Raw genomic sequence first — 27,703 nt, forward strand, 5'->3', positions numbered from 1 at the left:
TTCTTCATATGTTTTAGCCTACAGTCCCCTAATCATCAGAGCAACAATATATAGGGAACGGTTGCTGGAATTGGGTATGTGTAGTTTAATGAAGAGAAGGACTAGGGGTGACATGATAGCAGCGTTCCAATACCTCAGGGGCTGCCACAAAGAAGAGGGAGTCAAGCTATTCTCCAAAGCACCTGAAGGCAGGACAAGAAGCAACGGATGGAAACTAATCAAGGAGAGAAGCAACCTAAAACTAAGGAGAAATTTCCTGACAGTTAGAACAATAAACCAGTGGAACAACCTGCCTCCAGAAGCGGTGAATGCTCCAACTCTGGATGTTTTTAAGAAGAGACTGGACAGCCATTTGTCTGAAATGGTATAGGGTTTCCTGCCTAAGCAGGAGGTTGGACTAGATGACCTCCAAGGTACCTTTCATCATCATCATCATCATCATTATTGCTCTTCTCTGCGCTTTTTCAAGTTTCAACTTTTTTTTTATATCGTGACCAAAACTGGATGCAATATTCAAATGTGGTCTTACCAAGGTACTAGCATTTTACATGATCTTGAGAAGCCATGGAATAGAAGAGAGGAAATGGGGTCTTTTCTCCCCTTTGGCAGGTAGAAGGTGAAATTGGGCATGGAAAGGAGAGCACAGAAAAGCACTGTGGGATTGGAGGACTTCCACACCCTACTTCTCTTTTTCCCAGGCTCTCAATGCAGACAGGATGCCTCCTGCTTGACCAGGGGGGGTGGACTAGAAGATCTCCAGGGTCCATTCCAGCCCTTTGTTCTACAGGTGGTCCTCAAGTTATGACCACAGTTGAGCCCAACATTTCTGTGGCTAAGCGAGACAGTTAAGTGAATTTTGCCCCATTTTACGATCTTTCTTGTCACGGTTGTTAAGTGAATCACTGCAGCTGTTCAGTTAGTCCAGGGGTAGGCAACCTCGGCTCTTTTATGACTCATGGACTTCAACTCCCAGAATTCCTGAGCCAGCCAGGCTGGCTCAGGAATTCTGGGAGTTGAAGTCCATGAGTCATAAAAGAGCCGAGGTTGCCTACCCCCGAGTTAGTCACATGGCTGTTATGTGTCAGGAGGTAGCAGAAGGTGATCACGTGACCCCAGGACACCGCCACCATCATGAGTCAGCTGCCAAGTGTCTGAATTTTGATCACCATTGCTGCCATGGGTTGTAAGCGTGAAAAACGAGCATTTTTTTCCCACTGCTGTTGCAACTTCGGTCGGTAAATGAACTACCGGTTAATGAATGCCGGCGGGTTATTCCCAGGGGAAGGGCGTTCTCTGTGGGTGCGCCTGCCCTATGGAACCAACTTCCCACGGAACTTAGGACTGCCCCCGACCTTCGCTCATTTCGCCGGGACCTGAAAACTTGGCTCTTCGATCTGTTTGGTCCAGAGACTGTGGGGTTGTTAATTTAACTGGGTTTTAGATTTACTCTTGGGGCTTGAATTTAATTTGTTTTAATTGATTTTAATTTTTTTGTATTTCATGGTTTTAACTGCCCCGTAAACCACCCTGAGTCCTACGGGGAATAGGGCGGTATACAAATTCAATAAAATAAATAAATTGACTCCCTGTACTCCGTTGCCAAGACAAGAGTGGGAAATTCTGCAACCCAGTTGCTTGCCTAGAAGAGCAGCATTTAAGACGGCCAGCCAGCCAGGTGGAAGAGCCCCAAGAGAAATGAACTGCCATCCTGTTCAACCGGACCCGCTGCCACCCTTTGAATCTCCTCATCTTTTCTCCCCACTTCGCTTGACAAAACTTAACAATTGCAGAAGTTTCCAGCAGGCCTAGGAAGGTTGGTTGCCCCAGGCGTTTTTTGGAATGCCAAGCACCTCTTGCCATTGGCTGCTCAGCCTGGCAGAGGCTGATGGGAGCTGAAGTCCGGAACATCTGGAGGGCACCTGGTGGCTAGCCTCGCGGGAAGGTAGCCCAAGCCTCGCAGGTGGGCGCAGCCCCGCCGAGGAGCCACCGGGCCTTCGCTCCCGCGGCTCAAGGCAGCCTCCGGGGCTCCGCCCGGCCGCTTTTTCTCTCGCCCGCCTTCCGAGAGAAGCGTCCGAGGCAAGGCGGCCGGCCTGCGGGACGGAGCCTCTCGCGCGCTAGGACCTGGCCAGCGCCTCAGGCGCGACGGCGGCAGCGGCGGCTTCTGCCGCCGCCGCCGCTTCCCCTTCCCAGCCGCGCGCGTGGGTGGGCGTCGCGGCGGCTCGCGTTACGTCGCCGAGCTCCAGAGCCTTAGCCGCGCCTGAGGAGAGAGAGCAGCCTCGTTTCGGGACGGCTCCTCTTTGCCCAGGGAGTTCTCTCGCTTCGCCGCCGGCGGATACATGGGCCACCATTAGGACCCAGAGACGTTGCTATGATTTGGGCAGCCGTAGGTAAAAAAAAAAAAAAGAAAAGAAAAAAAAAAGCTCCGGCATTCCGCGCATTCCGGCGTGGGAAGCGCGCTGTGCGGCTTCTCTCTCTCTCTCTCTCTCTCTCTCTCTCTCTTCTTTTTTTCCTCCCCCCTGCCCCCCCTTCTGCCCTTCGCTTCGCAGGATGGCCCAAAAACGCAGGAAAAACCCGCTTCAGCCTGTCAAAGCTGCAACGCTTGCGCCCTGAGCGGCGGCGGCAGCCTTCCCCTACGCCTGCCTGCCTGCCTGCCTGCTTGCTTGCTTGCCTGCCTGCTTGCTTGCCTGCCTGCTTGCTTGCCTGCCTGCCTGCTTGCTTGCTTGCCTGCCTGCTTGCTTGCTTGCTTGCCTGCTTGCCTGAATCCTTCCCCACCCCATTTTGGCCGGGGTGCTGGACGGTGGGGGTGGGGGGGTGGGCGAGAGAGAAGGGAATGGATGGTGCCGAGCAGAACTGGCTGGAAACGAGGGCGGGGGGGGGTGAGGGGAGAGGAGAGGAAAGAGGTTTTTTTTTTCTTAATGGAATCGGCTTCCCCGTTGGATCCCCGGGAAATTTTGGGGCCGGGGGGGGGCGGATGCCGCGCGAGCGACGATGCTAGTAGCTAAGACCGCCTGCGCCTCTTTTTGGAAGATGTTGGAGAGAAAGGTCCGGGGATGCGGTTGCGGAGATGAAAGTGGGGTGGGGGGTGGGGAAAGGCCGATCTCCACGCTAGGTTTAGGATTGCCGGGGGGGGCCCTCCTCCGCCCCCCCCCACCACCACCACGCCTAGCCGCCTGATCGTAGCCCTCCCGGCAGCCGAAGCAGTCCGTTGATGCCGGGATCTGTTCAAGCGGAGGGGTAGAAGGAGAGATTCTTCCTTCTCCTCTCCGCCGCCCCCCCCCCCGGATGAGAGCGAGCGGATTCCTGGCTTCCTTTGCTTTTTTTTTTCCCAGCAAGCTTCTCTTTGGGCTTTGGAGGTGGATCCCTCCTTTGGCCGCGAAAGAAGAGCCGGGCAGAGAAAAGAGCTTTCGGAAGACTATTTCAAGAAATGAAAATAATTGCACAGCAACGAAAAGGCTTTTTGCCCCCTAGGAGCGATGCGGAGGTCACACGCTGGCCAAAGAGAGAAACGGGAATTAGGGATGGAGAAGGGTGCTGCCGTAAAACAGTTCGAAGAAGGCCAGCGTTGCAGCAAAAATCAAAACAACACCTGACCCTTTACTTTTGTAGTGCATTTGCTGATGCACTGATGGAAAAGGCTTGGCAAGGAAGGAGAGAAGGTTGGGTGTATATCCCAACAAGATGGTCCAGGGATTTGCTTTAGAGAAAAGTGATTTTAGCTTCTTTGGTCCACTCTGGGTGTGTTGGTGTGTGTTTGTGTGGGTGTACTAATTAGGCATTTTCTAGATGTGTATATATGTGTGTGTGTATGTGTATGTGTGTATATATATAGATAGATAGATAGATAGATAGATAGAGATAGATAGATATAGATATATGTATATCTTTGGTCATTCGGGTTTTTCCCCACGTAGAATTGAAGGTGTAAGAGCAACGTTTCGACGAAATCTCATCCGTCATCCTCAGGCTGGTGGCTTCAGCTTCGTGTATATATATATGTATATATATATATATATATATATATATATATATATATATATATATATATATATATATATATATATATATATATGATAGATAGATAGATATAGATAGATATAGGTAAAGGTAAAGTTTCCCCCGCACATGCGTGCTAGTCGTTTCCGACTCTAGGGGCCGGTGCTCATCTCCGTTTCAAAGCCGAAGAGCCAGCGCTTGTCCGAGGACATCTCCGTGGTCATGTGGCCGGCATGACTAGACGCCAAAGGCGCACGGAACGCTGTTACCTTCCCACCGTAGTGGTCCCCATTTTTCTACTTGCATTTTTACGTGCTTTCGAACTGCTAGGTTGGCAGAAGCTGGGACGAGTAACAGGCGCTCACTCTGTTACGCAGTACTCGGGATTCGACCCGCCAAACTGCCGACCTTCCAATCGACAAGCTCAGCGTCCTAACCCACTGAGCCACCGCGTCCCTTTTATAGATAGATATAGATAGATATAGATAGATATAGATAGATATAGATATATATTTATATAGATATAAAAATAAAATTCAGGGATAGATTGCTCTCCAATGACCAAATTTACAGAAAATAATCAGAAGGACACTAGTAATATCTTTGTAGACTAACATACTGTATTTTATTAAAAGCCGTACTCTCTTGTAAGCTACAGTGAATGACTATCTGAGACACTAACATGGCATTCTCCTACTACAACCTTAAAGCATAATGCTGTAGGTAAACCCTGCAAAGGTAAATCTCCTGAATTTAACGGTACTTTACCGTTTCTATATCTATGCATACTATTGCAGCCCTGATTTAGTTTTTTTCTAAACCATGTCCTATTTGGTGGTTTTCAAAACTGTATGAATGAATGAATGAACCTTTATTGTCAAAGTACAACCATGTATACATTGAGATTGGCTGAGCCTCCCTTCATACCCCCACCCCCCAGCTTACAGTGACAACAAACCCTCCCTCTTATTACACCATGTGAGCTAATTGCACAACACACCGGCCTCGCAAGTCAATTCTGCATAAAGTTTATAAAAATTATTTCCCGTTCAAAAGCCTAACAGCCCATGGATAAAAGCTGTTCTTCAGCCTGTTGGTGCGGCTGGCTATACTCCTATATCTCCTACCCGATGGTAGGAGAGTAAAGAGATACCATCCAGGGTGTGAGTCATCCCTGAGAATTTTCCTCACTCTTCCAAGGCAGCGAGCCCTGGCGAGGTCATCCAGTGGTGTCAGGGGACAGCCCACAATGTCTTGTGCTGTGCTCACTACCCTCTGTAATACTTTCCTGTCCGCGGCTGTCAGACCAGCATACCAAACCACAATACCACACGAGAGGCCGCTCTCTATAGTAGACCGGTAAAAGAGGGTCATAAGCCGTTGTTCTACCCTGTTCTTCCGCAAGAGGTCATGATGGAGTAAAAATGTAGTTTAATATTTGTTTGGAGAAGCTTCTAGTACTTGATTAGATTTATGATATGCAGGTGGACATCCATAAGGGTTTTTATCCCCAATGTTATGTTTGTCATGCTGGAAATTTCAGTTTCTTGTACTGCTCTTAAAGGATCTGCCTATCTGCCTTAGCCATGAAAGCCAGCTGCGTGACCTTGGGCCAGTCACTCTCAGCCCAAATCACATCACGGGGTTCCTATAGGAGGAGGATGGCATATTAGATATGTTTGCCGCCTTGAACTGTTTATAAAAATAATAAAGTTGGAATATAAAACAAGCAAACATTCAGATAATGAAGATGGCTTCTTCCGAAAGCTGCTGAACAGGAACAGAAAAATATGTGTAGGAAATTTAATTTCTAAAGGGTGCCACGTATTTTCCAGGTGCGCTTTCAATTCTTTTGAAAATGATGAAGGCTAAATATCCTTACTAGCTAACCATGAGAACTCAGTTGGTCCTTGCAAGGGGGTTTCCTCATACATTTTATCCCATACACTCCTAAAGCTCATCTTTGGGATTGGATCAAAATCATCATTCTAATTATATAGCTGCAATTCGAAACTGAGGTGGTTTTTTTTCCCTGAAGGCAGAGATAGGGAGAGCTTCGCAGAGCCAGATGCAATATGCTGGTGGCAAATAGTATTTTGTTACTATATTTTGTTTTCCAGAGTAGGAGCTTTTCAAATATTCTGCTTCAGGTTTGTCCAGTTTTTCTATCTTATCCAACTTGAGTTTCAGAGCAAAAGTCTTACGCAGTAATTTCAGGGTGGCTTTTCAACTAAGGATTTGCACATTTTGGATTTTTAAAAAAAAGTCTGAGATTTTTTTGGAAGTGGGATCATTATAGGGAAGAATAGCTTTTTAGATAGTTCTTTGGGGGGACTTTTTCCAATTTGGCTCTTGAATGTAACCCTATCAAGATCAAGATGATAAATGAACAAGGAGTTTGTTTTGAGCCAATTTTAAGTGATTTATATATATTTTTTTCCTCCTTTGCTTATATGGGCTTACATATGGACAATATGAAATGCAAAATACAGTAGAATTTAGTAACCTGAAAAAAAAATTCTCTTGTAAAATGGTTTTATATATTCTTCAGATTGTATTTGGCCAGTACAGTATAGATGAGCTTAATTTATTGTCAAAAGATGATGGAAAAAAACTAGCTGGTGCAAAGAACCAGGATCATTTGATGAGTTTAAGCACAGAAGATTTATTATCACAGCCTAATACACAAGAATCTAGTCAACCATGTAGGTCAGCACAGAAATTGGCATTGATAAGGATCAGCAAAATTCAAGGAGGGCTTGACTTGGGTCTCTTGTGGGAATGCAAAGACTCTAAATTGATGATATATTGATGTCACCTTCCAGCTCTGCCTGCTCTTCCTCAGTTACCACTTTTTTATTCTCTTCTGTACTAGAATAGAATAGAATAGAATAGAATAGAATAGAATAGAATAGAATAGAATAGAATAGAATAGAATAGAATAGAATAGAATAGAATAGAATAGAATAGAATTCTTTATTGGCCAAGTGTGATTGGACACACAAGGAATTTGTCTCTGGTGCATAAGCTCTCAGTGTACATACAAACAACAAGTGATAAATCATGATCATAGCCATCCTAAAAATACATCATAAATCATAAGATACAACGCTTAGTGATAGCCATAGGATACTAAAATAAGCAATCCACATAAATCATACTAGGATACTAAATAAAGCAATATAAATTGTAAGATACAAGCAACAAAGTTATAGTCATAAGTAGATTAGGAGATAGGTAATAGGAAAGATGAGAAGAATAGTAATACAGCCTTACTAGAAAGTTTGACAGTGTTCTGGGAATTAGTTGTTTAGCAGAGTGATGGCATGGGTAAAAAAAAAACTGTCCTTGTGTCTACTTGTTGTGGCGTGCAGTGCCCTACAGCAGGGGGCAACCCCCGATCCGGGCCGCACAAACAAACAAAGCCCCATCCGTGGGATGCAGTCAGCACATAAAACCACACACCCTCCAGTCCTGCGGAAAAACCTCTCTCCACGTAACCGTAACCGGTCCCTGGTGCCCAAAAGGTTGGGGACCTCTGTTGTCTTTGAGGGAAGAAGTTGAAACAGTTTATGTCCAGGATGTGAAAGGTGAGGATGTAGATATTTTCACAGCCCTCTTTCTTGCTCGTGCAGTGTACAGGTCCTCAATGGAAGGCAGGCTGGTAGCAATTGTTTTTTCTGCAGTTCTAATTATCTGTTGGAGTCTGTGTCTGTCTTGTTTGATTGTAGTGCCAAACCAGAAAGTTACAGTGGTGCAGATGACAGACTCAATAATGTGTGTGTGTGTGTGTGTGTGTGTGTGTATGTATGTATGTATATTGAAAGAAGCCAGGGAAGCTGCAGACCGTTGCAGAGGTGATTGTACAGGTAGTCCTGGACTTATAATCATTCATTCAATGACTGTTTTAAATTGGGCCTTATAACTTATGTCTGAAATTACAGGCCACTGCAGCACTCCTGTGGTCACATGTCTGTGATCTGGGCATATGGAAACCCATTTGTATTTATGACCAGTTGCCACATGCCCTGAGATCCTATGATCACCATTTGCAATCTTTCCTACCAGCTTCCCCAGAAAGTCAATGGGGAAGCCAGCAGGGAAGGTGGCAATTTGCCGCCATCTGCAAAGAGGACTTTCATTTAGTCTCTGGAAGCTGGCTGAGAAAGGCCTATGCTGAAATCCAAGCAGCATTTTCAGCCATCAAGGATTTTCATCTCTGTAGCAGAGACTAGTCCGCAGCACCCTCTAACCCATTGGGCCTCCCAGGGACTACTTCACCCCTCTGAGTCACTCTATATTCCTTACCAGTGACTCTATCCACTAAATCAGGCATGTCATACTGCCGGCCCGCGGGCCGGATGCATCATGCCAAAACCGCACCCACCCCATTGCTGGCAATGGGGAAAAAGTCCCAATATGTCACACGACATCACGTGACGTCGCGAATTTGATATGTCTGCACTAAATGACTGCAACTGGTAGTGCCAGAATTGTGGTTGTTGAGGGAAACAGTGCTGTGCTGTCTTCTTTAACAACTGATTTGCTCAATGACCAAGATTCTGGTCCCAATTGTGGTCATAGTCAAGGATTAGCTATGTGGTAAACAGACATGTGTACTTGTCAAAGATGCACAATCATGTTTTATGGAGACGTACATAGCAGTTGTCTGAAACTGTTAGTTGCATCTTTTCCTGGGATCTGAACTGTGTTTTTAGCAGTTCATTTGACTTACGATTTAGAACAGTGTTTTTCAAACTTGACAACTTTAAAATGCGTGCAACGTCCATGGGGATGCTGAAATGGTCTTAAGTGTGGAAAACAATGGTAAATCCCTTTTTTTCAGTGCCATTGAAACTTTGAACGGTCAGTAAATGAATGGTTATAAGTTGAAGACTACCTGTATGTATTGTGAAGGAGCAACCTCTACATGCACATAAAAAGTTTTGTGTAGCCAGCTGTTTTAAATTTATATGCAGCACAAAACACACAATGCAACGATGTCTCACTCATCCTCCCTATTATAATTTTCCCATTTTTTCCCCTTTCTCTATCTTTGCCTAGAATACTCATTTCCCACCCCCAAAGTATCTGAGTTTCTGCTTGTTGACGATCACCTCATGGGAACAATCAATTGCCCTTTGGTCCAGGTCAGATTAGATTGCTTGTCCATGGTGCTCTTCGTTGCAGTCTCTAAACCCTTGTTAGAAGCATCTTAACTTCCTTCTCCAGTTCTTTCTCAGTGTCCCTCTTTATAATCATTCACCACAGGTGGAAAGGAATACTCTGATTTTGAACTGTGTTGTAACTGGGGAACCCAAATTCGTCATGATGGAAGGGATCTTGGAGGTCTTCTAGAGTCTAGACCAGGGGTAGGCAACCTTGGCTCTTTTATGACTCATGGACCAACTCCCAGAATTGGCTGTGTGGCCTGGGGGTTTGGGGATCCCTGATCTAACCATTTCATCCTCTGCTGTCCCCTTCTCCTTTTGCCTTCAATCTTTCCCAACATCAGGTTTTTTTTCCTAATGAAACCTCTCTTCTCATTTGGTGGCCAAAGTATTTGAAGTTTCAGTATCTGCTCTTCCAAAGAACAGCCAGGGTTGATTTTCTTTAGGATTGGCTGATTTAAGCTCCTTGCAGTCATAGAATTAAATTACGACTCTTTAAATAAATGGCTTGAGTTCAAACTACTAACTCCAGTTAGTTTCCACCGATGCCTGTGAGACCTAAATGATGCAGCCAACTTAGCTGGTTATAACTCACTGATTTCAAGTATCAAGAAAAGGGGCCCCTTTTCGAAGCAATGATATAAGTTTGTGTTTCCATGTGCCCAAATTATTGTATTTCTTGAGTAACCCAGTGCACTCCTATATGTAAGCCTGCTCTCAAGTCACTGATCCATGTGATGTAGAATTAGCTTACTCACTGGTAACACCCTTCAGAGTCTCAATTAAGTTACCTTTCTCATTAACTTTTCTATGCCAGGGATTCGATCTCTTTACTATAGAAGTTAAGCTCTATTGACTTACATCAAAAATAAGTGTTTTATAATGCCGGGAACTTGAGCACTAAAACCTCTGGTTATACTGCTTAAAATGCCTTTTGAACTATTCGAAAGTATTTGCTTAGATGACTCCTTCCAGTTGGTTTCTTCTAGATGCCCTGCCCCCACCTGGCTCTGATTTTTTTAACAAAATAATTTCAAGTATCTTCTAGCACCCTCTTCGTTTACAAAAAGAGTTTTGGGCCTCTCGTAGAGGTTAAAAAAAGTTGGTTGCTGCAGGCTTAGCCTTTGTATGCCAAAAAGAGAGAAAGGGAGGGACGGAGAGAGAGGCAAGCTGGATGTATTAAGGGGGTTTGCAGCCTATAGAGCAGGGGTCTTCAAACTTGGCCCTTTTATGACTTGTGGATTTCAACTCCCAGAATTCCTCAGCCAGGCAAGCTGGCTGTGGAATTCTGGGAGTTGAAGTCCCACAAGTCATAAAAGGGCCAAGTTTGAAGACCCCTGCTATAGAGACTGAATAAAGGTCAACTTACAAAATTAGCAAATGAAGGGAGTGGCAGAGAGACTGGATTGAAAGGAAGGGGAAGACTGAGACAGTCACAGCTAGATGGAGTTGATGAGATCTTTTAGAAAAAGGTGAGAAGTTTAAAGAACGAAAGGCAATGTAGGAAGCAGAATATAGACATAGAAAAAGAACAGATGCTTTGCAAGGGGAGGCTATGGAGAGGAATAGCGAATGGGGGAAATTTTGCAATAGTCCTTTTATTTCCTGCCTTTATTCTATTTTTTTATTTTCTTTTTCCTACTATTACTTGTTTTTTTCCTGTGCTTTGTATAGTGTTGCTGAAAGAATCGCTATCCACGAATGCAGTTAAGCTACATGGTGGTAGGCAGTCTTGTAGGAGAGATTGTTGGGCAGCTAAAGCATTGCATGTAGTTCTCGACTTAACAACAATTCATTTAGTAACTGTTCAAAGTTACAGCGTCACTGAAAAAGTGACTTATGACTGTTTTTCACATTTATGACTGTTGTGGCATCGCTAGGGTGGGGAAGCCAGATTTGGTTAACAACCACGTTACTCACTGCAGTGATTCACCTAGCATCTGCGGTGAGAAAGGTCGTAAAATGGGACAAAACTCACTTAACAACTGCCTCACTTAGCAGCAGCAATTTTGGGCTCAGTTGTGGTGTTATGACAAGGACTATCTGTATACTTTCTGTTAAATGAGTGTTTTACGATTAACCCGCTCACGATAGTAGGATGTAAACGTAAAATGAAAATACAGGTAGTGCTCGACTTACAACCACAATTGAGCCCAAAATTTCTGTTATTAAGTGAGACATTTGTTAAGTGAATTTTGCTTCATTTTACGACCTCTCTTGCCACAGTTGTTAAGTGACTCATTGCAGTATATAAGTTAGTAATCTTCTTAAGTGAATCTGGCTTCCCCATTAAGTTTGCTTGTCAGAAGGTCGCAAAAGGGGATCACGTGACCCTGGGACACAGCAACGGTCATAAATATGAACCAGTTGCCGAGCATCTGAATTTTGATCACATGATCATGGGGATGGTGCAAAGATGGTAACTTTGAAAAATGGTCATAAGTCACTTTTTTCACTGCCACTGTAATTTTGAATGGTCACTAAATGAACTGTTGTAACTCGAGGGCTACCTGTAGTACTTGTCCCTCTGAAATCAAAGTATTATCAACAAGCAGGTGGAAATGAGCACCTCACTACACTTCGGATGCTTCTGGATTGAAGCATAGAAATTGTAGAATAGACTGTGCACAGATACAAGATCCGGAGACACTCTGAACAAATGGGGCTATCCAGTGGCTTCTGCTCTTTGCGATTGTGGTGATGTGCAGACAACAACACAAATATATACTACCCTTTGTATCCCGATCATTATACATTTTAGGACTTCATGGCCACATGACAGAACGCAATTAATGTTGCTAGTTTCTGGGCAAGATCTGTTTTGTACATATTTGTACATATTTTAATCTTGAATTTTATATTATAAATTTTGTACCATGTAGTTTGCCTTATTTTAATTGTGATGTTTCTGACACAAATAAACATCAACAAGCACATTGAAATAATGGAAACCATCTTTTTGGGCTAAATAAAGACATTAAAGGAATGCCTTTTGATTGTTTTCCAAATTAAGCCAAAAGATTTAAAAAGTTGCACTCCTCAATCAAGTTCAACATGACATAAAAATAGCCCTGCTGGATCTGATCAATAACCATAATGGATTTTTGTGGACCGCTGAAGGACTCACAAACAGGTCATTGCATTCTTCCATTCTTCCATCACAGGTATCTAAGCTCATAATAAGTCATTCAACCCATCTGAACAGAGGAAAGCGTTCGCTCAGGCCTTTTGCTTAATTGGATGTAATTTTAAATGAAAGGTGTAAAACTTGAACTTTAGCATGGAATTCAAAAATTGGTTGTAACTTAGGTATATCAATTGATGTAGGCTTTTGGCTTCTTTCAAGGCTGGTTGAATCTGAGATCCGGTTCAGGGATGGATGAAGGAAAGATAAGAGCTCTGTTTTCATATTGATGGACAAGCTGGAAGTCAGATACCAGAATAAGCAGACAACAATGAGGAGTCTCACTAAAGTCCAGAAGTTGAGTCAGCCAGCTTGCCTTCATTATCTAAAATTCTGGTCAGGAAAAGGAAGTCAGCTCTAGGCTTACTGTATTTTCATTTAGGTTAGAAGTCCAAAATAAAGAAACTCAGCTGCATATTTTACTGTATTTACAGATAGTTACATGAAGTTATGTAATTAAGCAAAAATTGCATATACACTGGAGCATTGCTTGAGTCTGGTGAGCCTCAGCTTTATTTAAGACAGGCACTGATTATGCCAGAGAGGTATTTTGGGAGCTGGCACTTTACCAGACCTCAAAACATCTTTCCAACACCTTCTGTACAACCTCACTTATGGGGATTTTGTAAACCATCTGAAATGCCCAAACTGGAACACACTGCCAGGAAAATCTCAGTCAGGCCAGAGCATAAACACATCTAGCTAGCCCTCATTTTCAGTTGTTTAAATGTAGAAATTTATCAGGTGTGACATTAGTTGACAGACTCCATCCTAGGACGTTAATTTTTATGTGATGCTCTTCAATGTAGGATCTAGCTTTCTTCTTCCCTAGCTTCCTATAGAGTCTAGAATGCTGAAAGTTGGAGCCGGTAATCTTTTGAGGTCTGTAGCACATTTGGAACTGCAAGTGCATATTGTGGGCTATTTCACAGAATACCTGACCTCTTATTTTCTAACCATGCAAAGCAGGTGTGTCAAACTGCTGGCCTGTGAGCCGGACGCATCACATGGAAGCCATGCCCACCCCACTGCCAGCAATGGCAAAACAGTCCCAATACGTTGCGTGATGTCACGTGACGTCGCGAGTTTGACATATCTGATGTAAAGAATTCCAGAAGCATTGTTGTAAATCAAGATGTTTCCAGAGATGGGCTCTTTATTATGGAAGAGGACAATTTCACAGTTTTTGATGATAGATAGATAGATAGATAGATAGATAGATAGATAGATAGATAGATAGGCAGGCAGGCAGGCAGACAGGGATGGATGGATGGATGGATGGATGGATGGATGCATGGATGGATGGATGGTTGGATGGACGGATGGATGGACAGATGGATAGATAGATGATGGATGGACAGACGGACAGACAGGGCAGACAGATATGGATGGATAGACAGACATAGATATGGATGGATAGACAGATATGGATGGATGGACAGATGGACAGAGACAGATAGATATGGATGGATGGATGTTGGACGGACAGACAGACAGATGGACAGACAGATAGATATAGAATATATTTTAATAATAAAGCAGGGCAGGCAGCGAGTCTGGAGTGGCTGAAGAAATGGGCCTGTGGGCATAGTGATTCCTGTCATGCTTTCTTGCTATCACTGCTACTTAAGTTCTTCCTTCAGCACCATATAGGGGTCCCGTCTGCTCCACAGCCTGTTCAGTGACCATACTGTAAATTGCCCTTTGATTTATTTTATTTGGGGATCATTTCCTAAGGCAGTGTTCCTCAACTGTGGCCACTTGAGGAGGTGTGGACTTCAACTCGCAGAATTCCATAGTCCACACATTTTAAAGGGGTCAGGGTTATGAAATACTGCCCAAATAAGACAAGAATTGGAAGACCATTGGTTTCTAAATATGTTACAGATGTTCATAAATGTCTGATTGTTGATTTTTTTAATATGTGGCTATGGTAGTTTCTTGATAATTTTTGGCAGCGGATATCTGGAAACTCAGTCAATCTTCCCATAAATGATCATTGAATGCCGTTATGAGCATTTGGTTGTGATTCTCCAAAAGAGAAGAAAAAACTGGGATATCAACAAATTCTAAGAAGGCCAGCTTTGCTAAGCAGATACCAAATGTTTTAAGTGGTTCTGGTGTCTGAGGTTTTTTTTTCCATGATAGTGTTGAGCATATAATGCTGTGTTACATTTTATGTGTAAATGGATTATTTCTTACGTCGAAGGCAAGATTATAGCTTTAATATTTTGTTTCCTTTCTTTACACACATGTGTTGCTGAGTTTATCTGACATGTGCAAATGTTATATCTAAAGATTATACAGTTACAGGAATGCTAAAAGATTTCTATGAAGTCACGTTGTGATAAAAGCTAAGCAAAACATTACTGATACAGCAATTTTCATGCATGCATGTAGAAAAGTTCTGATTTGTTCGAGATGCTTTAGCTGTTAAATCTCTATATGCCTTTTATGCCCATTTTTAAATATAATGTGAAAAATACTAGGACTATGCCAATCTTTAGATTCAATTCCTTTAGAGTACATTTAATATAGAAAAAAACACTTGAGTAAAGTTTCTTAAAGCAGTGTTTCTCAACCTCAGGAATTGTTTTGAGGTTAAAACACCAAATTAAAATGAAGGAAGGCTGTAGAGTGAATGGCAAAGTGGAAGGTGAAGTTTATAAAGCAAGAAACTCATGCATTCATTTCTGATTGTGGTTTGTTTTAATGTGACCTAAGGGGTAGGCCCGCCACACACATCTCCAAAGTTCCCTTTGATGGCCCCTGCTGAAAATTGGAACCTTTCTGAAGCAGCGAATAAACAGCCACAGCCTTTGCAAAACTCTCCCCTCCACACACACACACACACAAGCCAGGAAAAATCCCAGTCTCCCATTATATGGAGTGCCAGTTTGGTCTAGTGCAGGGGTAGTCAACCTTGGCTCTTTTATGACTTATGGACTTCAACTCCCAGAATTCCTGAGCCAACCATGCTGAGGGGAAAGAGAGAGGTTTCCAAGCTGAGCCATGCTGGCTCAGGAATTCTGGGAGTTGAAGTCCACGAGTCATAAAAGAGCCAAGGTTGCCTACCCTTGGTCTAGTGGCTAAAGCACCAGGCTAGGAAAAAAAAAGATTGTGAGTTCAAGTCCCAGCTTAGCCATGAAAGCCAGCTGGGTGACTTTGGTCCAGTCACTCTCTCTTAGCCCAACCCACCTCGCAGAATTGTTGTTGTGGGGAAAATAGGAGTAGGAAGGTGTGTTGGGTTTGTTCGCTGCCTTCGAGTTATGTATAAAAATAATAAAGGTAGGATAGAAACAAACAAACAAATACACCTGGGGCAAACCTGCTACCTTTGCATCATTGTCTTTATCTCCCCCAATTGTTTGTGGCCTACTGTTTACCGGCGCAAATCTGAGTTGCAAGAGTGCAGATAAATACCAGAAGGCAGCAAAAAGATACAGACGATTTTCTTTTTCTTCTGTCTTGTGGACATTTCAGTTTTTCATTCTCTAGAGTTTACCTCAGCTGTTCAAAGGGTGCTGACACCTGAAATTCAAGATTCCCAAGTTGTGTGTGTATGAGCTCCCATACATGCTGATAAGGCAGAATTTGCTATTTTAGCAGTAGCTGCCCTCCTGCAATGCTTGTTTTGCAAGCCTCATCAAAATGTACCAGAATTGGATCCATTGACAGAAATTTCAGTTCAAAGTTCAGTACTCATGAAAGGAATGAATCAGAGAAGAACTCACTAATGCTAGCCATTATTTGATATAATGCATGAGTAAATAATCTAATCACCAAAAACAGGATGGAAAGGGGCATGTTCTGTCCCGCAGATAACTTTCTTAAATAATAAACAAGCACACTGCCCCATTTGTTATTTTAATGTGTGCTTGTCTCTGTGTGTGTGTTTTGTGAATTTGGTAAATGGCAACCTGGTGATGGTAAAGAGCATGTTGGATGGAATATAAAAGGAATATTAAAAGCATCTTTGAAGAGTCATCCATCCATCCATCCATCCATCCATCCATCCATGTTTTCTTCTTTTTGACAAATGTGTATATTTTAAATTAATTTACATTGGTATGATTTGCATTTTCCGGAATTTTGTGTGTATGTGTGAAATGTGTGTTTGCCCATAATTTTGTTTGTAGAAGGGGTATAGTGTGTGCATTTTGCTTGTCTCGGAGTCTTTGTGAAGCGACGTGTGGAAACGAGCTGGATTAAGGCTAAAGAAGAGAGTTTTGATTTACTGTATTGCTATGCATACAGGAAAATTCCCATAGGGATAATAAAAACAGCAAAGACAATGGGGAATTTGCTAATTTGGTGCTAACTCGTGGGAGGGGTAAAATTTGGCACAGAATTAACAGTTGATGAGGATCCTGGGCAAGTTATCAGATAGTGCTTCCCTATCTAGAATTGGGGGTGGGGTTGTATTAAAGATGATTTCCCTCTTTGTACGTTTGCATGTAATCAGGACTGTCAGCTTTGGCCCAGTGCTGAACTTTCAAAGCCATTATTATCTCTCTCACACAAACCAGAGAATGTGGTCTGTACAATTTTGCTCCAGGGATTCATTTAATCTTCCAGCGACCCAAACATAAATATTTACTAGAATACAGAGTGAAATCAAAAGAGTGCATTTTACCAAAGGTCATTATTTGAGGCAGATACAAAATTATGTCATTTCACTTTGAGAGTTGGGGTATTGGGCTCATCATTCTGCCACAATATTTTTCCTTGTATTATCTACAGTGTTGGTCTGTTTTCATAGCGAGCTTGGGCAAAAAAAACCAGTCTTAAATCATTTTTACAATGAAGGTTGCAATGGCCTTCCTGCCCCAAGGTTTTTTTAAAAAATGCTGTAAATTTCGTTCATATAGCACATCAAAACAGAAAAGGGGGAGAATTAAGGTTTCTAAAGCACCATTGAAGTCTGATGCTTTCCAATAATGTTAGTTTCCATGCTGAGAGCTGCCATATATTGCAGGGGCATCCAGAAAGGAAATAACAACAACAACAACAACAACAACAGTAATGATGATGATGATAATGTTGGAAGGTACCTTGGAGGTCATCTAGTCCAACCCCCTGCTCAGGCAGGAAACCCTATACCAGTGATGGCAAACCTTTTAGAGACTGAGTGCCCAAACTGCAACCCAAAACCCACTTATGTATCGTCGGGTGCCGGGTGGGCATGGCCCATTGGATGGGTGTGGCTACGATGGTAATGGCACACTGGGTGGGACTAAAAAGTTCAATCAATCAATTCCAACTTTGCGAGATCTTTTTTTTTCCCTATGAGAAGTTGAAATTGATTGATTGAACCTTTTTTTTTTTTTGCACACAGTGCTGGAGGCCTAAAGCAAAAAGGTTTTATAAAACCCAGCTGAAGGCCTAGGACTGGGGTGACGGTGCGCGTGCCCACAGAGAGGGCTCTGCGTGCCACCTGTGGCATGTGTGCCATAGGTTCGCACTATGGCCCTATACCATTTCAGGCAAATGGCTGTCCAGTCTCTTCTTAAAAACATCCAGTGTTGGAGCATTTACCGCTTCTGGAGGCAGATTGTTCCACTGATTAATTGTTCTAACTGTCAGGAAGTTTCTCCTTAGTTCTAGGTTTCTTCTCTCCTTGTTTAGTTTCTGCAGGATGTTGGTCAGAGGGTTACCATCCAAGTCCTGCCATTTAGTTTTGACAGACATACATATGGTCGTTTTAATGCATGCAATGTTTTTATGCATCTGGAAGAAAGCTATTTTGCCTAAATATTTCATTTCTTTTTATTATCTTCATCACATACTATAGCAAAAGCATCCACAATAAATTATTAAAATGAAATAAAATGTTAAGAGTAAAAATTAAAGTTGGATTAAAAAGTTCAGGTTTCTAGGTTCTATTATCTCCAAGTACTTGAAAAGGTTACCTAACATTAGAACCATCATTCAAAAGACACGAGAAAGAACGTTCTTCCTGCGTCAACTCAGAAAGCTTAGATTGTCCAAGCATCTGCTGATACAATTCTAAAGGAGCTGTGGTGGCACAGTGGTTAGAATGCAGTATTGCAGGCTAATTCAATTCACTTCCAGGAGATCGATCCTGACCGGTTCTAGGTTGACTCAACTGTCCATCTTTCCGAAGTCAGTAAAACGAGGACCCAGATTGTTGGGGGTAATATGCTGACTCTGTGAACTGCTTACATTGAGGAATTATTGAGTCTGTCATTTGTATCTCAGTAACTGGCTGGTTTGGCACTACAACCAAACAGGACAGATACAGACTTCAACAGATAGTTAGGACTGCAACCAGCCTGTCTTCCATTGAGGATCTGTATACTGTACGAACCAGAAAGAAGGCTGAGAAAATATCTACAGACACAAGCACAGTTTACAGAAGCAAAATGGCGGTAATTAGGCTAACAACAAGAATGCCCCTTTTGTACAATCCTTTTATTCTTATAAAAGAAAGGAATAAGAATGTAAGGAATAGGACTGAGGCAGTGTATTCAGGATTGAGTAGTCATTACAGTTAGTCCTTGATATTTGACCGAGATGGAGCTTGCCCATTATGGTTATATATCACAATGGTCATAAAATGGGTGAAATGACTGACCCAATTTTATGACCTTTGTGGTGGTGGTTAAGCGAATGTTTGCAGTCATAAAGCAAGCTAAATGGTTCTGTATGCGCACAGTTTTTCCAAAAACCAGAAGTATGTGCCAGAAGTAGTTCCCTCAAGATACCAAAAGAAAAGCCAGACTTTTATTGTCTATACCGGAGGTCCCCAACCTTTTGGGCACCAGGGACCGGTTACATGGTGAGAGGTTTTTCCACGGACTGGAGGGGACGTGGTTTTGTGTGCTACCTGCATCCTGCGGATGGGGCTTTGTTTGTGCTGCCCAGTTGCTGGCATGCGCTACCCGGTACCTGTCCATAGACTGAGGGTTGGGGACCCCTGGTCTATACCACCAACCTCCTAAAAATCTTCGGCGGCTGAGTAGACAATAATGTGGCCTCCCAGTTACAGGTCATAGAATCTGTATCTCTTTTGATATCAGAAAACAGGAAGCATTTATAGGAGAATGTTCTGTACCAGCCTGCTACCGGCCCTGCAGAAAAGGCAGGAACAACCCCTTTTACAAGAAGGCAAGAGGCTGGAATTAAGCCTGCCAAATTTATGAATACAAAAACAAACAGAACAAGACACGAACCAAGAAACAGGAGCTTTTCAAGCGGTTGCCTTCAGCAAACCAGCCCTCCCACGCATTCCCCTTTTATACAGTTCAGGGCGTGGCTTCTCTCTGCCTCCTTCCGAGGTGCCCCATTGCCTTCCTCTGTTTACTCCTGATTGACTGCCTCCTGCGTCGGGCGTCCTTGAACAGGGCCAGCTGTGGGTCATCTTCATCCACGCTGTCAGGCTCACACAGCTGGGTCTCCGTGGTGACCAGGTGGGAGGGGCCTGGCTGAGGGCTCTGCGGAGCCTCAAGGCCATCATCAGCAAGCTCTTCAACACCCCCCTCCTCCTCTGAGTCGTCCGTCCCAACTGCCGAACCCACAGGCTGACCCTGAATCACAACAGAGAACTTCAGCCCTGGAATGTGTACGAGATGACAGGCCATTAAATAGCTGCAGGACACTACATTTCCCTTGTGACAAGGACACTGTTTCTATACACGTTCTTTCTGTTCTTTCAAGGAATGCTGCCGTGTATTTCTTCAAACCTTATGTATAGGCTGCATGCAGATAGTCCTTGACTTAAAACCATTCATTTAGCAACTATTCAAAATTCTAATAGCACTGGAAAAACGTGATTTAATGAACAGTCTTTGCACCTCTGATGGTCAAAGTATCCCCAAGGAACACGTGATTAAAATTTGGGTGCTTGGCAACCGGTATGTATTTATGACGATTGCAAGATCCTGGGATCACGGTGCCATTTGCAACCTTCCGTGCTGGTTTCTGGAGAAACAAAGTCAAAGGAAGGCATGGATTCACTTAATGCCCATATGATTCATTTAACAACTCACTTAACAACAATGCCAGAAAATATTGTAAAACTCACTTAACAACTGTCTTGCTTAGCAATTGTAAGTGCAAGGATTGGTTTTAAATCATTTTTTTCGGTCGTATTGTAATGATCACTGAAAGAATTGTTGTAAGTTGAGGACTACATGTAGTGATAAAGACTGGGCCTGGATGTAAATATCCAGGTTTAAGTCTACTGAACTTAAACTTCCTGGAGAACGTTGGTATGGATTTCTCTCTTTCTCTTTCTCTCTTTCAGTGCAGCCTACTTCGCAGGGCTGTTGTGAAGGTAAAAGAGTCCCATGTGAGAGGACTTCAGTTCCTTGAGAAAATCTTAAAAAAATCAAATAAGTAGCGAATAAAATTTGTTGTAACTCTTTTTTAAAATTTCCTCTCCAGGGCCCCCCTCGATCTGTTATACTTCCAGTCCTCCTGTGCAAGTACTGGAAGGCACTGGCTACCTTCATACAGATCCTCATCTCTTTGGCAATAGGCAAGATGGTTCCCCATTAATGGTAGAAGAGATCAATAATATTGAAGGTAAGCTTTTTGCTCTTCATCTCTAGTTTGGTCCTCAGTCACCTGTGCCTTTTTGAAACATGGATTTCAATTTTCATCATGTTATCATTGGCCGTGCAGGCTGGGATGATGGACGTTTTATCGGGTTGCATCAGGAAGGAGATTTCAGCTGCTTCATAGAATCATGAAAAGGCTGGAAGGGACCTTGGAGGTCTTCTAGGTTTAAGGTTTATTAAATTTATATGCCGCCCTTCTCCCTGAGGACTCAGGGCGGCTCACAACAATAAAAAGTTAAAAGATATAAATACAAAAATTAAAAGAGGATTAAACAATATAAGAAATAAGAACAATTTAAACCAATAAAAACCAAATTTAAAAACCATGATCAGTCCAGGCCCGCTTGTTGGAATCACCAGGTCTTTAGGTCACGGCGGAAGGACCGAAGGTCAGGGGCCATCCGCAGCTCCGGGGGCAGTTCGTTCCAGAGGGTCGGTGTGCCCACAGAGAAGGCTCTCCCCCTGGGGGTCGCCAGCCGGCATTGCCTGGCCGACGGCACCCTGAGGAGGCCAACTCTGTGGGAGCGAACCAGGCGGTGGGAGGTTGACATTGGCAGCAGGTGATCTAGCAAGTACCCTGGGCCTAAGCCATGTAGGGCTTTAAAGGTGATTATCAGCACCTTGAATCGCACCCAGAGGGCAACCGGAAGCCAATGCAGCTCGCGCAGGAGTGGTGTAACCCCTTGCCCAAGGCAGCAGTCCTTTTTCCATCTTGGACAAATGGTTGTCCAGTCTTTTCTTGAACCTCCAGCAATTGAGCACCCACAACTCTGGGGGCAAGCTCTTCCACTAATTAACTGTTCTCACTATCAGGAAATTTCCAAGCTGGATCTGACTAGCTTCCACCCATTGTTTCTTGTCCTGTCCTCAGGTGCTATGGAGAATAAATTGATCCCCTCTTTTCTTTGGCAACCCCTATATATTGGAAGACTGCTGTCATGTCAGGAAAGAGTTTTTATGAACAGGGAAAGCAGCAGTGAATGGTAGAGAAAAGGTGCTTTTTCATAATTTCACTTTAATGATTTACATTTTTTTAACCTTCTACCCTTTGCAGAATGTGCTCAGGATGGTTTAAGATTAGAAACAACCCAAAAAGTCGATAAAATCTGATAAATATTATAAAGAACAAGAATCAGATACCTCCTCATTGACAGCAGTGTCAGTGTGAAATAATTTTAATGCTGTAGAAAAATTAGGTAAAGGTAAAGGTTCCCCCGCACATGCATGCTAGTCGTTTCCGACTCTAGGGTCCGGTGCTCATTTCCGTTTCAAAGCCGAAGAGTCTGAGGACGTCTCTGTGGTCATGTGGCCGGCATGACGCCAAAGGCGCACGGAACACTGTTACCTTCCCACCGTAGTGGTCCCTATTTTTCTACTTACATTTTTACGTGCTTTCGAACTGCTAGGTTGGCAGAAGCTGGGACGAGTAACAGGCGCTCACTCTGTTACGCGGCACTTGGGATTCGACCCGCCAAACTGCTGACCATCTGATCGACAAGCTCAGCGTCCTAACCCACTGAGCCACCGCGTCTCTTTTAAAAAAAAATTACTCAAGAATAAATCCTGTTAAAAAAGATAAGTGTAGGACATAGACTATCCATATGAATTTTAGTCACCCAAACCCTGAGAATTAATCGTCTGTCCATGTATGAAATATCATCCTATGGTTAAAATTGTGTCCTTGTAGTAGAACATAGAATGAAGATGAAATATTTTAAAAAATGGGTAGACAGACATCTTTCAAATATTACTTCAATGGCTTCACTTCTTAACTCCTCACTGGACCTTGTTTATGGAGATTCTCAATCAACCAGATCATGATTGTCCCAAAGATGCTTTTCTATAAAAAGGCCACTGGACTTTCTTGGGGTTTTTTTTTCCATTGAAAACATTTTGCTTCTCATCCAAGAAGCTTCATCGGTTCTACTGCTCTACAGAATTGGAAGAAGCTTCTTGGATGAGAAATGAAAGGTTTTCAAAGGGGAAAAAACCAAGAAAGTCCAATTGCCTTTTGGAAAATATGCACTTTTGAGGCAATCCTCACTGGACCAACTTCTAGATAAGATTTATCTATTTATTTATAAAATTTACAGACCACCCATCTTACCTCAGGATAATATTCACAAGGGTGTGATTTTTTTTTGTAGTCTTTAAAAGTTGCACGAAAAAGGCCTCAGCTCTTACCTTTTTTCATCTCTCGTTCTTTCTTTGTTTCTTTCTGCTTGGCATCTGGGCCACAGCTGAAGACCCTGTGTGTAACTTCTACCCCCCAAGCTTTCTCCAGGCTTCAGAGGTGGAAATGAGAGGTTCGGAGGATGTTGTCCCTGGCACTGTTTTACAGCGGTTGATCCAGGAGTTGCGTTATGGCAATCCCAATGAGAATATGAACCTGCTGACTCTCCAGCACCAAGCTACGGGGACTGCGGGACCCTCCAACTCCACTGCCAGCAGCACCCTGTCTTCTTCTGCAGAAAACCTTGTGCTGGAAGACTCACAAATGGTCCAGCAGTCAGCACGGCAGGAACCACAAGGCCAGGAACACCAGGGGGATAATACAGTGATGGAGAAGCAGACCAGAGGCTCACAGCCTCAGCAGAACAATGAAGAATTACCTTCGTATGAAGAAGCCAAAGCTCAGTCTCAGTTCTTTAGAAGTCAGCAGCCTAATGTTGTTGGGCCCAGTTTCTATGTGGCCAGCAACACTGGTCCAAAATCTAAAACGGAAGGTAGGCCGACTTTGGCCCGTGCCAACAGTGGACAGGCCCACAAAGATGAAGCCCTGAAGGAACTGAAACAAGGCCACGTGCGCTCCTTGAGCGAGAGGATCATGCAGCTCTCCTTGGAAAGGAATGGGGCCAAACAGCATCTTCCCTGCTCGGGGAGAAGCAAAGGGTTCAAATCCAGAGGGCCCTCCCCTTCCCCAGCTTCCAAGAAAGGCATGGATCTGAGAGGACCCCCTCCAGATTATCCATTCAAGAGCAAGCAGGGGGGCTCCCCAGGAAACAAAAGTCAAGAGCCTGGTGTGTTTTTTAATGAACAACATTCTGGAATGATTCAAGAAGTGACAAAGCCATCCTATCCAGCATCACAGCCGGCGAGGAGCGAAGTGGCTATTGTCCGATATCCGGGTCCCCCAGAATATGGTGTCACCAGGTAAATTTTGAATATATTTTTTTTTGGGGGGGTGTCTCCTACTGTCAAAAGATCAGATCCTTGCGCAATCTTTCTTCTTTTTTTTATTCCATAAAGAATATCACATTCACTATGATGAATAATTCTTCTTTCAATAATTCCAGTAATTACAAGCCCTTTGCGACGGACCTCTTTTAAGTGTAAGTAATCCAACTGAAATGTGTTCCTTTTTCTGTAGTCGTCAGTGTGCATCATCTTTTCCATCACTGCCAACACCCCAGGAGCACAGCCCAATGTCCTCCCAGACCTCCTCGCTTAGCGGCCCCCTGCACTCCGCGTCTCTGCCGCCTCTCTCAATGGCCACAGCATCCCAGTCTCTGCCCGCAACTCCGCCTGGCCAGCAGCCCCTCACACCAGATGCCTTCACGATAGTACAGCGAGCCCAACAAATGGTGGAGATGTTGTCTGAAGATAATGAAGCCCTGCAGAAGGAGCTGGAGGGCTACTACGAGAAAGCAGACAAGCTTCAGAAGGTGGGTGGCAGGGTAGAGAGGATCCAGGTGTACCTACCTACCTACCAAAAATATTCTGGGCTAGTTATGAGACTATAGTGGTTTTTTTTGTGTGTGTAATATGCATTCAGGAGGCACGTATATAATTTGGAATTGAGACCCTCATCTCTGCCTTGTATACTGTAAATTATTTGACTCAGCTCCCATTCCATTTATCTTCTTGGAAACGAATATTGAAAGGTGGAAAAGTATGGTTTTTTTGAACACCATCTAGCATCCCCTTTAGCTTCACCACCTCACCTTCTCAGGTGAGTTATGGCTCATCATAACATTGCAGAAGACATTTTGTAGATAAACATGCCCTCTCTTGTGGCGCCATTTTGTCAGGTGTCCATAGCATATGCTCAGAACTTCAAAACATGCCTGCACTGATCCCCAGAAGATGTATCCTGGTTATAGAGAGTGGCTAGCTAAGTAATCTGATAGGTCAAAGCAGTGTTTCTCAACTTATAACTTTATAACTTTAAAATGTCTTGAGTTTTGGCTCCCATTTCTTGGAGTTGGAAGTCCCAATATCTTAAAGTTGCCAAGGCTGAGAAAGAGTGATCCAAAGGATAGTTAGGCTTTTGTGTAAAGTGGAGGCAATTCATGTAGTGTAGTAGTGTCTGGGACCACTCCAACTCAAATTTCTCGTCAGCCAAGATTCTCCAAGGGGCCTTGTATAACATTATTCTTTCCTCCTTGTTGATATACTTGTTTACCGTAAATACCTGTCTGAAATTCTTCCCAATGCTTTATAAATGAACAATATTATTGCAGTTGCCTCAGTGATACCAGTGTTCAGAGTCAATTTCTGTGATGTCGTTTTGTAACGCCTCAGTCACCCTCCTGCCAGACAGCCTGTTTCTAATGCTTGCCAAATTCTCCACTGACACAGAGCATTTATACAGTTGTGGGCTGTCGTAGGCCACAAAAGGGGTTCCCAGAATTTTCTGCTCTGAACCAGCCTTTGGAGGCTTTGCTTTGTTGCCTGGCCTGCTGTCATTTTAACTTTCTGGGAACTGTCCAACTGTACATTTTCACATATGAAACAGTAGAGTTTCCCTTCCAAAAAAGTTCAGTGTGCAGGTCTATTGACATAAAAACTTAGTGAAGCTTTTGCCAAGTGGTCCATGCATAATGGATTGAGAGAGCAAAAGTATTCTTGCTTTCAAAGAGGGGCTATAATTAAGTAATTTTAGAGTCTGCCCTTAAGTGGTCTTGTGATGAAAATGGTGGGTCATTTCTTCTTCCAAATCGAGTAAGTTGGTCTTGTTATATTTAGAGGTTTTTTTTTTATCATTCTGCAGAGTGGGAATCTGAAGAAATTCGTCTCCTATTAGAACCGCCACGCTTCTGTTTGCATCGTTGTCCCAGTTCTTTTTATCTTTAACCATCCAAAATAAAGTAAAATAAAGTTAATTGGGATTCCAGGCTACCTGCAGCCATAAACTACAATTCACAAATAGCAAAAGTTGGATTCACACATCATGCTACAGTAAATTTGTACCCCCACCGACACACAGCTATCATGATATTCCTTTTTGGAGTAAATGATGTTCTGTAAAAATATGGTAGAGGAGACCCTGATCTTTGCCATCCATCACAGTTTTGGTCAATCAGAGCTTTTATATTTATTTAATTATTACATTTATTTGCTGCCCATCTTGCCACAGGACGACTTTCGGCAGCTTACAAAGTTAAAAGCAATAAATAATACAAATATTTACTTGCAATCCATTTTGGCCATTAGGACACAATCAAAACCCAGTTTTAGCCCAAGCACGCTCATACGGTACAATGCAAGCTAGGATCTCTAACCTAGAAGCTACCTTACAAATCAGCATTCTGCTGTCCACATTGCTCCAGCTAGGTCCTGCATACTCCAGCTAAGACAAAACTATAGCATGTCAATGGTTTAGTCCAGAGGTAGGCAACCTTGGCTCTTTTATGACTCGTGGACTTCAACTCCCAGAATTCCTGAGCCAGCATGGCTCAGCATGGCTGGCTTAGGAATTCTGGGAGTTGAAGTCCACGAGTCATAAAAGAGCCAAGGTTGCCTACCCCTGGTTTAGTCCATTTTTGAATCCAGAATCTGTAGCCTGTGTTTGGGCTCATGAACCAGCAATCAAAGGAGAAGGCAACTTCTAGGTACCGAAGGAAGGGTGACGTATGTCATGTGAGCATCTTCAGCACCTGAGGAGTGGAAGGAGACTCCGAAGCTTCTCGGAGACTTGGTCTCATTTCTGCTTACCAACACCCTGCTTCCAAACAACTAAAAAAAGAGAGGCCAAAATTAAGGGTGTGATTTTGGGTAAAAGACATAAAACTACAGGTGAGAGTAGAGGCAAAATCCTCCCCACCTCCCACCCCCAAGATTTTCCTATTCTGTTTGTACTACTGGACAGGGTCTTCCAACATTCCTCCAACCTAAAAGAAATTTGCATGGAACCCTTTGAATGGAAAGCCCATGTTCTACAAGCTTTCCACTGGCGTGCTGAAACATTTTTCTAGCGGTTAGGAAAAGGATGGCTTTCAGGCTTTTTATGTTTGCGGAAGGATTCCCATTTGGACATGATTGTACAAGAGTTCTTTTGCAAAACTGCACAAGTGGTAGAGTTGGCAGGGCTTTCTAGCTAACTGTATAAAATTTGCCAATGGTCGACGTGCACCCTGCCCAGTTTTTATTGGGATATTAATTTCTCCTTTATCTTAGTTCGAAATGGAAATTCAGAGGATTTCAGAAGCTTATGAGGACCTGGTGAAAATCACCACCAAGAGAGAGTCACTAGACAAGGCTATGCGAAACAAACTTGAAGGTGAAATCAGGAGACTCCATGATTTCAACAGGGACTTGCATGGTATGTCTCCTTCTCCTTCTCCTCCTCCGTCTCCTCCTCCCCCCCGTCCTCCGTTTTGTGATATTTTTTGTGTGTTATTTACGTCATTCATTTTCTCTATATGATCAAATCACCACAGTGACCTTTCATACCGGTCACATACTTTTGTATCATTTCCTTTCTTTTCTTAATTGATGTTCTTCACACTTTTTACTCCTCTTACATTCCAATTTCCAATCCCTCCTTC

At 43.3% G+C, this 27,703-nt stretch overlaps 1 protein-coding gene across 3 annotated transcripts in view; it reads left to right on the plus strand.

The window, feature by feature from the left end:
* The window catches only part of AMOTL1 (angiomotin like 1), a 94,959-nt gene that overhangs the window by 37,640 nt on the left and 29,616 nt on the right, over positions 1 to 27,703 (plus strand). For 2 of the 3 annotated variants that reach the window (XM_081326201.1, XM_081326202.1), the window contains exons 1-5: positions 2,128 to 2,387; positions 20,758 to 20,898; positions 23,174 to 24,086; positions 24,304 to 24,598; positions 27,333 to 27,477. In XM_081326201.1, coding sequence (XP_081182327.1) covers positions 2,369 to 2,387; positions 20,758 to 20,898; positions 23,174 to 24,086; positions 24,304 to 24,598; positions 27,333 to 27,477 — 1,513 coding nt within the window. In that variant the 5' untranslated portion in view covers positions 2,128 to 2,368. Of the gene's footprint in view, positions 1 to 2,127; positions 2,388 to 20,757; positions 20,899 to 23,173; positions 24,087 to 24,303; positions 24,599 to 27,332; positions 27,478 to 27,703 lie in introns of those variants that run through there. The other variant, XM_081326203.1, reaches the window with a different exon arrangement.

Source organism: Vipera berus (genome assembly GCF_964194415.1).
Source record: "Vipera berus genome assembly, chromosome: 4".
Classification (NCBI taxonomy): Eukaryota; Metazoa; Chordata; class Lepidosauria; order Squamata; family Viperidae; genus Vipera; species Vipera berus.